This window comes from Neofelis nebulosa, chromosome 11 (genome assembly GCF_028018385.1).
Source record: "Neofelis nebulosa isolate mNeoNeb1 chromosome 11, mNeoNeb1.pri, whole genome shotgun sequence".
In the NCBI taxonomy this organism is placed as follows: domain Eukaryota; kingdom Metazoa; phylum Chordata; class Mammalia; order Carnivora; family Felidae; genus Neofelis; species Neofelis nebulosa.
In genome coordinates, this window is record NC_080792.1 from 70744534 (window position 1) to 70762758 (window position 18225).

General features: G+C 41.0%; 1 protein-coding gene across 2 annotated transcripts in view; it reads right to left on the reverse strand.

Annotated features, from left to right (window-relative positions):
- Positions 1-14580, reverse strand: part of PITPNB (phosphatidylinositol transfer protein beta) — a 62058-nt gene extending 47478 nt beyond the window's left edge. For both annotated transcript variants that reach the window (XM_058693126.1, XM_058693127.1), the window contains exons 1-3: positions 14476-14580; positions 9723-9753; positions 6556-6701 (exon numbers count right to left, since the gene is read on the reverse strand). In XM_058693126.1, coding sequence (XP_058549109.1) covers positions 6556-6701; positions 9723-9753; positions 14476-14495 — 197 coding nt within the window. In that variant the 5' untranslated portion in view covers positions 14496-14580. The remainder of the gene's footprint in view (positions 1-6555; positions 6702-9722; positions 9754-14475) is intronic.
- Positions 14581-18225: the final 3645 nt, after the last annotated feature.

The following is an 18225-nucleotide window of genomic DNA, read 5'->3' on the forward strand; positions in this document are numbered from 1 at the left end:
TTTCAGAACTTAAAACTTTGTCACTTTAGCAGTCACGTTAGTAAATGAAAATTAGCTGGAGTGGGCAAGAGTGGCAAAAATTAACTCAAAACGGATTAAAGATCTACACATAAGAGCTAAAGCTATAAAATTCTTATTAGAAAACGTAGATGGGAAATCTTTGGGACCTTGGGTTGGACGATGGTTTCTTAAGTATGACACCAAATAACAACAAAAGAAAAAATAAGTAAACTGGGCTTTTTCAAAATTATCAACTTTTTATGCTTCAAAGGATACTATCAAGAAAGTGGGAAGAAAACTCACAGAATGGGGGAGAAAATACTGCACATCATATATCTGATGGAGCTAGTTTCTATAATCTATAAAGAAACTTACAACAAAATAGACAATTAGAAAACAGGTAAAATACTTTAACAGATATTTCTCCAAAGAAAATCTACAAATTACTAGTAAGCACAGAAAAGATGCTCAACATCATTAATCAGCAGAGATATGCAAATCAAGACCCTGAAACACCACCCCACACCCATTAAGATGGCTATTACCAAAACAAAACCTGAAAATAACAAATATCATCAAAGATACGGAGACAAGGGAACCTTCACTCACTGTTGGTGGGAATGTAAAATGGTGCGGTGGCTTTGGAAACAGTCTGGTAGTTTTTCAAAAAGTGAGGCGTGAACATACGACCCAACAATTTCAACTGTAGGAGAGTGCACGCATGCATGTATATACACACCCTAAAAACATATGGCTACACAGAAACTTGTACCCAAGTGTTCACAACAGCATTATTTATAAGAGCCAAAAGAATGGGTAGCAAGAGATCAGTCTGGAAGCAACTGGAAAAGTTCAAGAGAAAACAGACAATGATAACTTGCATTAACGTGGTGGGGATGGAGATGGAAAAAATGGGTAGATTTAACGGGGAAAATTTACAAAATGAGTTAAAATCCTGATTTGTGGGAAGGAGTAAAATCACCAGACACAAACTGGCTAACTTTCAGGAGGTAGAACAAGGCTTTAAAGTTTTGAAGAAATATAGGGGCACCTGGGTGCCTCAGTCGGTTGAGCGACCGACTTTGGTTCAGGTCATGATTTCACAGTTTGTGAGTTCGAGCCTCGAGTGTTGGGCTCTGTGCTGACAGCTCAGAGCCTGGAGCCTACTTTGGATTCTGTGTCTCCCTCTCTCTGCCCCTCCCCCACTCATGCTCTGTCTCTGTCTCAGAAATAAATAAACATTAAAAAAATTTTTTTTTAAATAATAAATAAAGTTTTGAAGAAATACCAAAAAGAGAGAGGGAAGGAAGTGTTTTTCACATAACAAAAGACAACAGCCATAAGAAACGTTAACATACAATGAGGAAACAATACACAACAGAAGTTATTTCTGATAATCTTCTGGAACAGGATCATTCTTGATTCAGAAGTGTGAAAACTGTGCAGGGGCGCCTGGGTGGCTCAGTCAGTTAAGCGTCCAATTTTAGCTCAAGTCATGATCTCACAGTTAGTTCACTGGTTCAAGCCCCGCACTGGCCTCTGTGCTGACAGCTCAGAGCCTGGAGCATGCTTCAGAGCCTGTCTCCCTCTCTCTCTACAACTCCCCCGATCATGCGTGCACTCTCTCTCTCATTCTCAAAAGTAAACATTAAAAAAATATTTTTTTAAGTGCAAGCTGTGCAAAATTTAAGACTCAGAACTATATACAAAGAAAAAAATTTTGTGTTGATGTCTAATTCTGGACTCAAGAATGAATTACTATATTTGCCTGATATTCATCAATCTCATACTTATTCAAAGATGCTCTCTGATGTGAATCATCTCATATAATCGATCTTCGTATTCTCAGGTGACTTTAAACTTCTCATTTTTAAACATGAACTAACTTTAGTTCCTGGCAAATGACTCTTTTGCCTACAAAAATGAGGTCTTTACTGGAACCACATGAAATTTTAAAATGATGTTCGATTAAACCTCTGCTGTTCCAATCTTTGGGGAATAAGATCATTCAGAAGTTGGCACAACTTTAAGAATTCTGCATCATCCAGGACTGACTGGAGATGGTGAAGACATAATGCTTACTATGAAGAATAAAAGAGTAAAGCTGATCTTCCCCAAGAAGGGAGAGAAAACAAAAAACAAAAGGACTGGTCAGTGTGTTCCTTCCTACAAAGTCTCAGGATAGCTGCAAGTTTTTCTCTGAAATAACCATCTCAAAAGTTGCAACACACTTCCTTGCCTTGCTTCAAAATTCTTTGCCCAATAAAGTCTTTTCTCCCTCCCCACCGTCCACTGTTAAGTGTATATTAAACATCATAAGGAAACATACTCAAAACTTTTATGGTAAATGGGGTACAAGACAAATACGTACACATGAAACACATGGTCGGGTGTCAAAATGAGTAGATGTGACACAAAGTAATGGGAAGAATAAAAGTAGTCAAGGGATGTCTCTGCAAAGGACAACGCTGACTATGCGTGGGAAACTGAGGTTATGGGCAAGCCCGTATCACAAGAAAAGAACCTAACCAGCTGAACATGGCACTTCTGAAGGACAATGAAGAGACGGGCTTACTTAGATCCAATAGTCTGCACTCTGGACAGTTGTAACGGTTAAGAGGCATGGAGAAGTACACCTTGTTAAGCTTAACTTTATTCTGAAAGAAGGCTTGAGACTTTAAAGAGTTACAAGAACATGGGATATGGTGAAACCCATCGTCTTGGAAGAATTTCTCAGTCAACTCCTTTGGTGTTCACTTCAGAAAATGGAAAATATTCTAACCCTCCCACAGAGCCCAGCAGTAGAGCAAAGTGGTTAAAAGGGTAAGTTCTGGAATCACAATGCCTGCCTGGGTTCATGGCCTGTCTCTGCTACCAACAGTAGTGACACAGGGGCCAGTTACTTACACTTTTCTGGACTTTCGTTTCCTCACTAGAAAAGGCTGCTACGGGGAATCACTGAAGTCCCACCTAGAATACTTACAGTGACCAGCACACAGTAAGAATACAGTAAGTAAGAAGATCTAGTAAGAATACTAGATCTTCTGCTTACAATTACCATGGGCAACTATTTACTGTAAGTTATCAAAGGACATGGAAAGAATCTCATTATCCTGTAAAAAGATTATTATTTGAGATTCAAGGAAAGAAAAGTCCCCTGCAGTGGTCACTAAATTATGGGTTTTTTAATACCTTGCCAAGACTGTTTCTCAACACATGATGAGTTGTATAAGATGAAGTGTACATATCTTACTTACCAAATATGCTGAAATGGGAAAGCATACTGGCGAGGGAACCCAGAGACGATGATTCCACTGGGTAAAGCAAACCTCAAATTTCAAGTATCTCAAACGTAAAATAAGGTATTGGCGGCCCTGGGCAACAAATTTCGCCAGCCAGGTTTGCAATTCTAGCGATGCTATAAAGTGAGAGTGCACACAGCACTAGAGATTACCCAATGGAGCAAATGCCTAAAAGGGGAACAGGGATTACTGGACACAACTTCCTCAGGGAAGGAACCCTAAAACTCTCTAGGAACTGTGGGTAGGTCTTCAGCATGTTAAACCTGCAGGATGCCCGCACAGGATACACAAGTCTGACAGGCTATGCTGCCAGCCCTGTGTCGTGACTGCCTTCTTTCTTATGGCCCAGCGAAGCCCCAGCACTTACTGCTAAATGATTCTTTGCCCTTCCATAAAATAATTATCCTGTGGCTACTGTGCCATCGGCATGACACTGATGACTCTGAGTGTGGACATCTGACTGCCTCGCCCTGGACCATTCTCTCCCCTGGACTACAGCAGAATCGGTTCTGGTTTTGTCTTTATTCCCAGACAGGTTTTCAGTGGTTCTTCACCACTGCCAGAGAGGCTATTACCTGCCACGCTGACCGAGACCCATTAGTGCCACCCTCTTTCCTTTTCCTTTCCTGTTTCAGGCCTCTCCATGCTGCTGTCCACAGCTGCTATGTTTGTGTGACAAAACCAGCCTTCTATGGGCATCAGATAGCCCTTACCATCCAATCAGACCCCCTTCCTCCCTTCTCACAGGACACCTGTGCTCTTGAGGTCCTGAGCGCTTGTTGTCCAGGACTTGGGACTGCCTATTTGTGACCAAAAGACCATGGGATCAGAATCTATAAAATCCAGGTCTCAGTCACCATTCTGCCATCTACTAGCTGTGTGACTTTGGGTAAACACGCACTTCAGTGTCCTCTGATGTACAACATGTATATTGCTTATTTTTCAGGACTGCCGTGAGAAGTAAATGAATACGTGACAGGGTAAAACCAAAGGGCACTGTGGAATGATATTAGCTCTTTTTAGGAATGAAGAAGCCATAAGTTCACTGGGAGGCTGGCCTCCGGAGAGCCGGTTTTCCTTTATTTAATCTATTAAAAGCCTGAGAGAAATAGTCACCCCCAAATAAGCTCTTCAGAATATTAACAACTCTTGCACTACCCGTATTTATATGGCCCTCTTCAACTCAAAAGATTTCCTATTTATGGCTGGAATGTCATCTGAATCAGATGTTTCAAAACAGTTATTTTTTTCCCTAATTAAACAATACAGAAGAGCAAAACAAATTTTTTTTAAATCACCCATAATCCCACCACCAAGAGAAAAACATTCTTAACATTTTAATGAATCTCTTTATAGACTGCTTTCTGATTAGTTTTTTAAAAATATATGCACTGCATATTTATATTTACATACATATCTAGCAACTAATCTTTTCCATGTAATGATATATCAAACATTTCCCCAATTGCCCACTCTTGTTTTCAAATGAAGGGTATTTTGAATCTGTTTCAAGACTATTCACATATGGATATCATACAGCAACAGAAAGTTTTATGTATCAAACATTCTGGTTAATTTTAGAATCCCCAGAGAGTTAAATGTTTACAATAAAAAAAAGTTTTACATGTTGGTAAAATTCAATTAATGAGGAAGCGTACAATACTCTAAAAATAGGACTGTACACAAGCAAATTCAATATTACAAATGTTATGTAGATCATAACATCTAGAATGCCACATTTTTCTCTCAACTGACATATTTTTTTAGGTATACTTAGGGCACTAACAAATTAACAGGAACCATGAATAAGGCAGTCTCTATGGACAACTGATTGATCAGAATTATTGCCATTGTTCAAACCTGCATCAGAAACAAAGAAATGTTGTGTTCTAGGAGAAAATAAATAAATAAATAAATAAATAAATAAATAAGATTTAAGATTCAATAAAGTCATAACCTTCTTTATATTCACGTGTCAGTATAAATCAAGCAGCGGTCTTAAACTGAAACAATAGGAAAAATACTGATCATCATAGCTCATCTACAACTTTGAGGAGCTCTACAAAAAACATGGGTGTTATTCATTCCAGTATGAAAAGAATAAAGGCAAGAAAAGATCAAAGATCTCTCCTACCTTTAATAAATTAGGGGGGAACTACTGAAAAAATGGACTCTTAAAAACCATTGATGATCTTTTGCCTTCCTTGGACAAATACTGGTATGCTTTTTCGGTTTTAAAATATTTCTGCCAAAGATAGAGATCAGATGGCCAAACTTAGGAGAATGCAGAAAACAACTTCTATCAACCAAACAGATAAAAACAATGAACAAAAAAGATCTGAACAGTCAAGTCACAAAAGAAATTCAAATGGTCCACTGATATAAACATTCAACTTCGCTAATAAATGCAAATTGAAACAAGAAACTATTTTTGTATATCTAACTGGCAAAAAACTAAACAGAGAAAATTATGGAAAATGAACACTATCAAATTCTTTGGGGGCAATCTGGCAGTAATATCAAAATTTTAAATGAACATGTCCTTGCAGCAATCCCACTTTTATACATTTCTCCTAGAGAAACAGTTACCGAAGGCATGAAGGCATGTACAACCACGTTCCCAGAAATCTTGTATGTAACACACAGAAAGGAAAATACCTAAAGCACCTATGTTGACTCATCATTTACAGAATGGGTAAGTCAACTATGCTTTGTTCACCCTAGGAAATCTCACTCAGCCTTAAAAAAAAAATGCCACAGACATTAAGGACGTTCACGATGTGTCACTGCACAAAAGATAAAGGCAACTGCAGAAGTGTACGTATAGCATGATCCCATTTGTCGTAGAAAACAAGAACACAAGTAACAGAGCTCTCAGTATATTTGTTTTTAAAGGCTTATTTGCATACGTATAGAAAATGATTGGGAAGGAGAAACTGCTTCTAGCGTTTCTCCCTGGGGTTACGGGTATGTGATGGCAAGAGGTGGGGACTAAGTTTTTATTTTATAATCTTCTCCGTTGTCTGAATTTTTTAATAAGCAGTCATTACTTTTATAATTTAAAAATAACCAATAAAATGGGGAGGTTCTCTCAAAAAATTAAAATGCAACGCATTGTCGGAGTGAAATTTTAAGAAATACCTCGGCACACCTGCCAGGAAGTTAAGGGGTTACATGATCAACAATAAACTGGATAGTTAAGGCATCATTTTCAATAGAATGAGTAAGCATCAAATGTGAACAATCAGCTTACCTTTTTAGGTGATAGATTTTGTGTGTATACTGTCCCTTTTCTCCATCTTTCTCGTAAGGTTCATTTTTTAAGACTTCGATTCCTTCTCCACCGCCAGTTTCATTCTTACTAGCTTCGGCAACAGAGTAAAGCTGTCCAACCTGATACTGGAATTTCAGAGCACAGAATTTCAGTAAGCTAGAAGTAACTGTGGGAACTTCCTATGCTAAAATAGTACCATATATGATACTGAAAAGCATATCCAAAGCACTCAGCGTATTTGTTCCATGTGACAACAGGACTCAAATTAGAAATCAGTATGTTTAGGAAGACAAACACTAGATGATCATACAGCTTTAAGAAACTCTGTAATATTTTACAGGATTTCCATTATTTGAGAAAACTGCTAGTTACAAACACTCTGGGGCGCTTTAATATGTACCGTTTCACTTATCAAAAAAAACACCTTGATGCTTGGCCCAACTTTTTGTATGATATACATTTGTGTTTTCCAAAGCACTTTCACATCCATTTTATCTCATTTAATTTCACAAAATTCTGAAAATGACAGGAATATAATTGTTACTCTGCCAATTAAGAAAGCTGAGCAACCAAAATACTATTCTTAATGATAAAGAGGAGACACATGACATATAAAAATAAACCCTGAAAACGCAGAGAACCATCACAGCCGAAATTCTGGTAGACCTCTGGGGTGTTTTTTTCCCATACCTTCTGCCTGACATGCCCAATTTGGCCCTTGTCCACCAAAACAGAGGCGATGGTGGGTACTCAGGATCAAAACTGCTTATTGTAAAGTTCTCCAGTAAACAGAAATACTTTTTAAGGATTACACATATACAAGAATTACTATAAAAGGCAAGGAACTGCTGACAGTAGTTTCTATTTCATTACAAAAAATTTTAATGTTTATTTATTTTTGAGAGAAAGAGAAACAGAGTGAGAGCAGGGGAAGAAAAGAGAGAGAGAGGGAGACACAGAATCCGAAGCAGCTCCAGGCTCTGAGCTATTAGCACAGAGCCCAACGCAGGTCTCGACCTCATGAGCTGTGAGATCATGACCTGAGCCGAAGTCAGACCCTTAACCAACTGAGCCACCCAGGCGCCCCTACTGCATTTTAAAGTGAACCAGAATTCTCAATGGCCTGAACCAATACCTGTGAGTGGGGAGTATTGTTCTGTGTCAATTTGGAGCTGCTAACAGTTCCAACAAATAATAAAAAAACAAAGTTCTCATGTTCTAATTTGTTCTAGTGACTAGACCATGGCGCTATCTCCAATCTCTTCAAATTTGGCTAAATTTCTTCCTCCTAGTGAGGAAGGCCTAAAGAAACGTTTTTCTTTTCTTTTTAGGCATGTTTTCAAAGCAAAGCTATCTCTAAAAATGAAATCATTCAAAATGAACATTTTATTTGAGACAGAAATAGGGGTAGTGGTAAGCTCAGTAAACACTCATTATCTAAAAAGCCCATGGGAGCTATGACACTGTCTTAAAGGTTAATTTAAATATACACTAACTCAATCACTCAATTTGAGTTTAGGAAGCTAGAACCAAACACGTTTCTTAAGAGCAACAAAAATAATTTCTGTAGGGGTTTTAGACTGCAGGAGGAGATGTTTCTTCTCTGGTTTTTGTAATAACACCACCAGGGTTGGTCCAGTAAGCTACAATCCTTAATTAAGTCCTTCAAAACGTACTTTTCAACACTGTCATATTTTTAAAGAAGGATTAAAATGTCTCTAAATCAGAAGATACATTTAATCTCAGGCAGGAACAGAGTAACAAAACTTCACACAGAAACAACTAAACAGTATCCAAAAAAAAAATATATTAATGAACTGATATTCTGTGGCATGCTACTAGGCTTTCATTCTCATTTTTAAGAGTAACTTAAGACAGACAAGAGAGGTGTTTAGTAAATCTGAATAGAGGAAAAAGCCAAGATTATTTTGGATGACAACATCAAGACTCAAAAAGATTTCAACAAATTGATCTGACCAACTGAAACCAAAAGAAAAAATTTAACCAAAACAAATGTCAATTTCCACATTCAAGTTCAAACAATCAATTGCACAAGTAAAGCACAGGGGCGTCTGGCTTGAGTCTTTTTATACAGGGAAACCCGAGGCACTACTGAGATGTATACAGCTGTGTTCAAGACTGCTCTCAACTATGCCAGCAGCTACTCATTTTTTGTTTCTGCATTTTTTTTTTCCTTTCTGTCTTCTGTCAGCTGTCACTTCTTAGGTTATCAGTTTGTTTTGTCCCACTTCCAATTCACTGCTTCTAATCTACTGTCAGCTCTAGGAAAACAAGAAAACTGAGCCAGTGCAAACCGTATGCGAGTTCTAGAAGGACCCAGCGGGCTTTGTGGGGTTTGCCACACAGATGTCTCCCTGCTTTTATCCTCCTTCCCGGCTATGCCACAGACGGCTACCACCGAAGGATGTACGAGTTCTGGATTGGATGTGTACTTCTGTGCCATGTGCAGATCAAGGGGACGATAAGCTCTCACAGTTACGTGCCGGTCAGGCTGTGTTTGGAACAGTGGTTTCAGCGGAGCACCAACTACGACGCATGTAGTGAGAGCAGCTGGTGAGGAAGTCTAGAGGTCATGTTAGACCAGGCCAAATGAACGCACTGGGAATGGTTAACCCTGTGACCTCGTGTGGAGGAGAAGGAACAAAAGAACTCAAGGGGAGGAGCCAGAATGGCCAAAAGAAAACCTAAAGGGCTACCATATGCCAGTCAGAATAGGCTTATTTCCCACCGCACGAGTGGAAGGGACTGGAGACAACAAGCCTTACAGGAAAGCAGATTTGGGCATAAAGTCAAAGGTCTGAAATATCCGACAGTAAAACAGACTGTTTCTCTAAGCAGCAAGTTTCTTAGCCTTACAGTGCTCACACTGAGGTCGGAACCTCCTTTCTCTGGGATATACTGTAGCCAGAATTCCTGAACTGGGCAGGAGATTAAACTTACATTCTTTAAGAGCCTTCTGAAACAAGGCACTGTAACAGAATTCATTTATAATTAAGCATCTGTGATACACCATAATTCACTTGTACGAATGTAAAGGTAAGCGAACACAACAAAAATATGATTTGAGATTAATGTACCAAAACACAATGTATCAACAAAACAAACAGAAAACAAGCGAGACTTACCTCCTGAACAGAACATGGCAAAACCACACGGCTAAAACGACAAAAGAAAAAAAAAAAAATATTTATCATGTATGAGAACACAGGTCTCTAGGTTTACAATAACTTTTACTTGAATCCAATGATAGCAGATCATCCAATACAAGAACGTCATTTACAGAAGAGGATCTTCACGATGTTTACAGCTCTAAATAAGAATTTTTAAACCGGTGGGGCGCCTGGGTGGCTCAGTCGGTTGAGCGCCCGACTTCAGCTCAGGTCATGATCTGACAGTTCATGGTTCGAGCCCCAAGTCAGGCTCTGTGCTGACAGCTCAGAACCTGGAGCCTGCTTCCGATTCTGTGTCTCCCTCTCTGGCCCTCCCGGGCTCGCGCTCTGTCTCACTGTCTCTCTCAAAAATAAATAAACATTAAAAAAAAATTTTTTTTTTCAAATAAGAATTTTTAAACTGGGGAAATAAGATTACTGTTTCTGGGTCTCGATGATGATTCCCATTTAGTGTCCTCATTGTACCAGGACCCCAAATGCAGCTGCAGAGATTCTGGTGAGGAGAAAAGGAACAAGTGAAAACTCATCACTGAAAATTGCAGGGTGCCGAATATATTATCTTTGGACTGTGTGGTCAGGTTGCCCTCAGGAAATTTTTGGTATGGTTTCATTCTCCATCTGTACACTATGAATTTTGTTTTCATGATATCTCTCATTGGACATAGGTCTTGAACCACTTGAACGAACACTTCCAAAAATCGCTCCCCAACTATTCCTCAGTTTTGCTAAGAGAAAAACAAGTAAAAAGGTCCTTTAGACTTAACAAGAATAAACTTTACCAAGGAAAACACTTTAAACTTTATAAATATAACCTTTCCAGGGTAGATTCAGTTTAAGGTTGACAGATGGTTGATCCTGTCCAAGAGTTTGTTACTGGACATACAAAAGGACCTAAAAGGAGGCTAATGCTCCTGAAAATATATTCCAAAAAAGAATACCGGGGTGAATTATTTTATGTCAGAATATTGCATTTTATCACCAGATTTTTATATGGAAGTATCTTCACTTATTTCCAGCATAAACTCTGAAAATCCCTGAGTATCAACTGTCTCATGAGAATAGCTGGTGTCCAAGATAGCAACTTATATATTTTTTTTTTTTTGGCCTGATCCTTTTCAGACTTTTCCCTACTAATCGTTAAATGACACAGCAACATCATTTAAAATTTTGTTTTAACTCTATTAAAAGGAGAGAAAAATCTCACAGCGGTCACCTCGATTTTCATTTTATAGAAAATTCACAACTTCTTCCTCATTCCAACTTCTCTTTGGCTGCACTGCCCACCCACCCCTCTCCCTATCCTCCTCAAACAGCTATGCTGGAGTGCTCAAATCACCTTGATTTCCAATAGCATAAAACATGCCTCCTGTTATTCTCCCCTCCTTCACTAGGGGATCACTCAGCATTCTCTGTCTTTCTGAGAATGGTCACCTAAAGACAAGTCACCAAGACTACTAATTCCGATTCTCATCAAGGATAAACTTGTTATACAAAAACTCCTTCCATACCTAATCCTTTCAACTGTCTCCTCGGAGTACACACTAACTTGCTATCTCAGTCACGCAAAATAAACTAGGGCCAAGCGGGTGCGGTGGTCAGAGGGGAAATAAGATACAGATGGAGAGTATATTTCGAAAGATAGAGAAAAATACAAAGATACAGGTTGGGAGCATATTTTCAGGACCTGGAATACAATGGTAAGAAATCTATTACGTTTATTAGGCAACAAGGAATCCAGGAAGGTTGCTCCAAAAGAGAAGTGACATGACTACAGTTAATCTGAAGAAGCCATCTGTAGGTAATTAAAAACCATTAAGAAGCAGGATGTGGGGGAAAAGCCGTCTTTGGGAAAGCTGGGCAAGGGTGTACAAAGGCCTGAACCAAGAAGATGGGCTGCAGAGGAAATGAAAGGAATAGAGAGGAAAGAGTTAAAGACTTCCCTGAACTTCCACAAAACCACAGAATCACTGCTGAGTAATTTTAACAACTACTCGCTGGTAGGAAGATCCCTATTTTCATACAACAGCACTTTCAGGGACTTATTTCACAAAATCTAAGTTGACTGATCGAGACATTCTGGATGAATGATGAGTCAAATAAATTCTTCAACATTTGCTTAATGAAAAGTGAAAGGAATAGATAGGCTCTGATTTTCTCTTCTTCTCAAAGTAGTATTCAACTTAGAGTGATTTGAAAATTTCCAAATTCTCTGAAAATCATCAGGAAAATAATACTCCAAATAAAACTAACAACTAGTTCTTTAAAATCAGGCCTTTCTGCGAACGGCAACTTCATCCATTGCTCAAGTAACGACTTGAAGGGAACTCCCCACCCTGAGAAGTCATTTTTAAACTTTTAATCCATGTCAAAAATAGATGACATTTTTTTTAAGAAAACAAACATTCGCCAAAGTATTTTACAGTTTACCAACATCTTCACGTAGGAATGACCTATTCATTGCTCCTGACCAAAAACAATTTTAGAAAGTTGACTTGCAAGCAGGAAGAATCATTTTCTCTTCGTCTAACAGCACTGAGCACTTACAGTATGCTAGCCTAGATGTTATGCTGGATACCAGGAATACTTAGAACAGTCTCTGCTCTCAAAAAGTTTAAGAGGAAAAAAAGTCTAGGGAGACACACATGAAGAGTGAACATCAAATGTAATTTATAACTCTGCAGGAAAAAAATTACACTTGGGCACATTACAGCATTCATTACCTCGGTGCATTTAAACTTTTATAATGAAAGTAATGGTTCACAAAAAGCGTATTGTGCAGATTCCCAGTGGGAACTGCTTTCCATGAGTTAGGTGGATACTCCTCACATAACTGTCAAAGGGATCTACTGAACACTTAATTCATATTTTAGGAAAGAGGAAATAACTCTAATAAAAATGACGAGATCGGTGATCTAAGATCAGTTCGGCAACCCACTTGCTATGTGACTTGGGCCAAGTCAATTTCCTTCTGTCTTGTTCCCTCCATTTGTCTTAATTTCTGCCACCTACCTACATTGCAAAGATGTCAGAGTAATAAATAAAACTTTCATGATACAGTGTATAAATGACTTGGAAGAAAAGGTTTATATAAATCCAAAATTCAATACTATAAACTTTAAGTGAAAATGTGTCTTTTCTCAGGACCCCGTCACTGATTAAAGTTGTAATTTTTCATTAATTTAACAAGTGCTATTGAGCCCTTACTATGTTCCAAGGACTATTCTAAGAGCTGGGGATGTGGAAGTGAGCAAAAAGGAAAAATTCATGGAGCTTACATATGGTAAAAGAACACGTGTAGTAAAATAGATTTTAGAAAAGTATGTTGCACGTTAGACAGTGAGAATTGCTACTGACAACAATTACACAGGAAAGGCAAATACCAAATGGTGGGGATTGCAATTAGGTTCTCAGAGAGGGACTCCCTAAGAAGGTGATACTTAAGCAAAGACCTGAAGAAGGCAAGTTAGTTAATGAGATGAGGGAAGAGCACTTCAGGCAGGGAGAACAGCAAGCAGAAAGGCCCTAAACCAAGCGTTTTCCCTGAACTAATGAAAATGATAAGGAAGCTTGCGAGCTTGGAATGGGCACGGGAAGGGTAGTAAATGTGATCAGAGCAGAAAAGAAAATAGCGTAAGACTTCTGTGGGCTATTGTAAGCGCTTTTTTATACACCGTGAAATAAGGTGGGGGGGGGGGGTGGAAGGCAAGTAGAGAAATGACAGGAGTGACTTTTAAAAGAAGTTTGAGAACATTAAAAATAAAGTGTCTGGAGATGGCTAAATTAAGCTGAAATTTGTTTAAGAATTTATAAAGAGAAGAGCAACTGAAAAGCCAAGGAACGGGCCACACTCGAAATCCCTAGTTGCCCACAGGATGCTGACCATACGAACCAGCTGTGACAGCTCAACAATCATGCCTAACCAGATTTCCTGTGATAGTCACAGCCCTTGCTGGTGGGAAATGCCGTAACTTTTCAGCAAAATCACTTTGCCCGTCCTGATGCACCTGAAAATCATTCCATTTGACAGACCACGTGTTAACTCTTCGTCTAAACCCCGTGAAGTAGGTGGAACCCAGAGTATCACCCCATCTTAAAGATGTGAAAACTGAGACTCAGAGCAGAGATGGCTCTCCTGGTAAGTCAACACAGCTGCCCTGGGGAACGCACTTTTGCCAACTCCCAGCTCCTGCTTGAACTTCAGGGTGCCTACGTCCCACCTCGAGTCGCGGCACCAGGGCTGTCTTCACCTGGCAGACCTGTCTTCCGCGGGTTACAGGTAGGCTCCACCCCAGACGACAAATCACTGTCAGACCCACCGCGACTCCCCATCCTCGGGGTCCGGCTCGATCCCACTGGCGGGCCTGCGGGTGGGCCCAGACTGAGACTGGGGTGGGGGGTGGGAAGAAGGCGGGTCCCAGCGGAAACTCCCGGCCTCGCCTTCCCGAGCCACGCGCTCCGGCCGGGAACCCAGGCGCCTCCGCCCCAGGGGAGAAGGCGGCGGTGTTATCACGGCAACGTCAAGGGAGCGGGTCTGGGGGCGCGCAGTGGAAAGGCCTTCAGTGGGGCCGGGGGCGCGGGCCGGGGGGAGGGAGCGGCCACCTCGAGGTTCGTTCCTTTCTAGGAATATTCCGCTTCCGCCACTCCTCAGTCAATGAGTCTCCCACCACCGAGGTCCCGTAGCCCCGCACGCGCCCACCGACCCACTCACAATTCCTTGATCAGCACCATCTTCCCGGAACCCCCTCACAGCTGCCGCCGCTACCGCCGCCGCCGCCGCTACCGCCCCTCACGGCGCCTGCGCGGCCCCACCTCCTTGCCCCCACCCGAACCACTGCGGCGCCTGCGCGTCCACACCCTTCCGCCGCGACTCGTCGCGTCAGCGCGCGCGAGGGGCTAGCTCCGCCCCAGTCCCGAGCCCCACCCTAGGCTCAAGGAGCCTCCACTGCGGCTGCGCGGCTACTAGGAAAGCGTGCGGCTTCTACTGCGGTTGCGCAAACTGGGCTCGCGCTCGCACGTCCCTTAGGTGCCACTCCTCCCTCCAGTCTAGTTTCCTCGGGTCGTGTGTGCAGCCTACGGTTTCTGGAGAGCTTTCTAGTCAGTTCCCTGGAAGTCGTGTTCTGGTGACCACCATAAGCTTTCTCTCGCTGCTTTTGAGAAGAGGCCCTGTCCTTGACTGGCCTGTCGTTCCGACGTCTACAGGAAAGTCTTGCTGACGCGGTGGGGAGGCCGACGCCACCGCGTTCTGTTCCCGTCGCGGGCCCCGTCGGATTGCGCGGGACACACAGAGGCTCACCTGGCTCACTGCTCACGTGCATGTACCAGCAGCTTCGTGAGTGCAGCCAGGGCCAGCAGGTGTGGCCACAGAGCTCCCCAACGCCCGAATCCACCCCAGAATCCAGTGACCCGATGGGAGGAGTGCCCCACCACTCGCAGCGAGGGCCCCCGCGGGGAATAGAGGTGCTCGCCCTTAAGACCCAGGAAAGGGACCTGGGCTGGGAGGACAGTCGCGCGGCCATAGGGAACGCCCACGCGACCCCTTCCCCCCCCTACCCCCCAGGCGCCCTTCTGCCCGAAAGCCTAGGAGCAGTGGTGGCCCCAGGAGTCATTAACGCCAGGCACTGTTCTAGGCGCTGGGGATACACCTGGAAACAAAATCAGGGGGCACGCCCCCTGACCTCCCTTGGAAACAAATGAGAGAATTTGGCTTCCTATAAATAAGCTAAAATAGGGTAATGGAAGAGGCAGACTCATCAAGGGAAGGACTCTGGGGAGGCTATGGTTGAGCCTAATGGTATAAACAGCCTAGCCTGTGAAGATAGTGGAGGAGACACTCCAGTTGGAGGATAGTCCCCGAGGCTGGAATAAGCTTGGAGTATTTCAGGGCTGATGGAGGGTAGATGTGGCTAGAACATTTTAAATGAGGGGGCAGAAATAAGCTGGGACTAAATAGGTCACTGGACCATAGTAAAGAATTTTAATTGTATTCTAAACCACGGGAAGCTGTTAAAAGGTTATCAAAAGAGTTACATGAACGTTAAAACTGTTCTATTATCTATATGATAGATACCAGATGGTATAGTATCTGATACTGGAATACACTCAATGCAGTTAGGGCTGCCTTAAAAGTAATAGAAGTGAAATATTTACCAAAAAGCTAGAGATTTCCTCCTAAAGCAGTATCTGGGGATCATTTTCGTGATGTATGAAGCCCTTTGCTAGTTACTATGATTGCGAACGTTCACGGAAACCTGCCCTTTTCAGGGAGTTTAGAAGTTGGGAGTAGCTTCCATCCATTGCGCACCTATTATATGCTAAGTATTGTGCGAGATGATGGAGATGCTTTATCTCATTTCCTCCTTAGAGCAACGTTATAGGATAGGTATTTTAGCATGCTTAAGAAAGGAAAGAAAATGAGGTACAGAGCGCCAAATTAAGTGAACTGTGCAAAAATCACTCAGCTTGTTTACAGAACTAGTTTTCAAATCCAGGTGTTAAAACCTTCAAAGTCTGGTCTTTCCACTGCACTTTTTCTTTTCCTTTTCTTTTCTTTTTTTTTTTTTTTTTTTTTTTTTTTTTTTTTTTTATTAGAAAAAAGTGAGTAAGAGGTTGGGGCATGCAGACAATCTTTTTTTTTTTTTTTTTTTTTTTTTAATTTTTTTTTTCAACGTTTTTTATTTATTTTTGGGACAGAGAGAGACAGAGCATGAACAGGGGAGGGGCAGAGAGAGAGGGAGACACAGAATCGGAAACAGGCTCCAGGCTCCGAGCCATCAGCCCAGAGCCTGATGCGGGGCTCGAACTCACGGACCGCGAGATCGTGACCTGGCTGAAGTCGGACGCTTAACCGACTGCGCCACCCAGGCGCCCCTAGGGCATGCAGACAATCTTTATAACAAATCATTGTTCTCAGTTATGGAAAAAAGAAAGTTACCAAATCTAGAAGATACTTAGAGATGATAATAAAGTACAAATTTGAATAGTATGCTCTTGTACATATATATATATACATATATGTATTAGAGGTACACACACACACAGAAATATGTTAGTTAGAAAATGTCCAAGGAGATAAATATTAATTGCCAAACTTGTAAGTAGTCATTTTATGTAGTAATTTCTCCCCAAATGTTATGCATGCTGAAAATATGCATAACAGCTTTAAAATATTTGGATGAGGGGCACCTGGGTGGCTCAGTCAGTTAAGCATCCAACTCTTAGTTTTGACTCAGGTCTCGATCTCACAGTTTGTGGGTTCCAGCCCTGCATGGGGCTCACTGCTGTCTGTGTGACCTTGGGATTCTCGGTCCCCCTCCCTCTCTGTTCCCCCACTTGTGCGCTCTCTCTCAAAAATAAATATTTGAAAAAAAAATTGTGGATGAATTTGTGGTTGACCTGCTTTTATCAATCATTAAGAAAATTAGGATGTTGCATAACTCTTGGAGTCTTCCCACAAGTGTATGCTAATTCCATTGTTTGCTTAGCACAATTGCTGCTCATAGTTGGCACTCAAATGTTTGTAAAAGTGTGCTGGATGGAGCATAACTTTGAACCAGTATATCCTATGCATATTGTTTCAGATTCGTATTAAAACATTCAGTTACAGACCACAAGGATAAATTAAGAAAGTAACCAGTTTAGATGTATTTATTGAGGGAAAGAAACCTAATTAAAATTAGGTTGACAATACATGAAATCAAGATATTGTGCTTTATATCTGCTTTAGAGATAAAAGTGGGAGAATGAGGGAATATTGAAGAGAACTAGAAAGCAGCAAAGACATGAACCATTACCCCAAAATGAAAAAGGACATACAGAGAAATTACAAATAAAAAGGCTGTTACAAATAAACAACTAACAGATTGCGTGGCATAGTCTTATTTTAAAACTAAAGATGTTAGATCTTATGCATTTTGCAAATATGGGCGTAATACGGGATATAACTTCTAATTGGATGTAGAAAAAAAAATCCAACTTAAGCCTAATGTCTCTTGTTCTTTGTTCTTTCAGCCCTCAACAAAGGTAACCTTTACACACAAGATGTAGAATTAGTTAAATTCAATTGTACAAGCCTCCTATAATCACCAGTCTCATTTCTTGTATTGTTCTGGAGCAAAGAGCTCATTATAGTAAGAATAATGGTAGATTTTATTGAGGCAAATCAAGAGATTTCTGACCATGAGCAATGTTTGGAACACTTCTGCAGTAGTTGATAAAGTACAATTCTGGTCAAAGACATTTGGTCCTTCAAATATTGTAATTGAATTTCCCTCTTTTTTTTTTTTTTTTCTTCCTAAACCAGATGTTCTTCACCAAAGGCTTTTTAGCGGGTGCTCAGGGAATTTGTGAACCACTGAGAATATATATGTTATTTCACGTCTTTTTTCTGGGGGAGAGGTCTGTAGCTTACATTTGCCTTGCCTACTCTGCATTGGGTCTGTCCCATTTTGCCGCCCTCCCA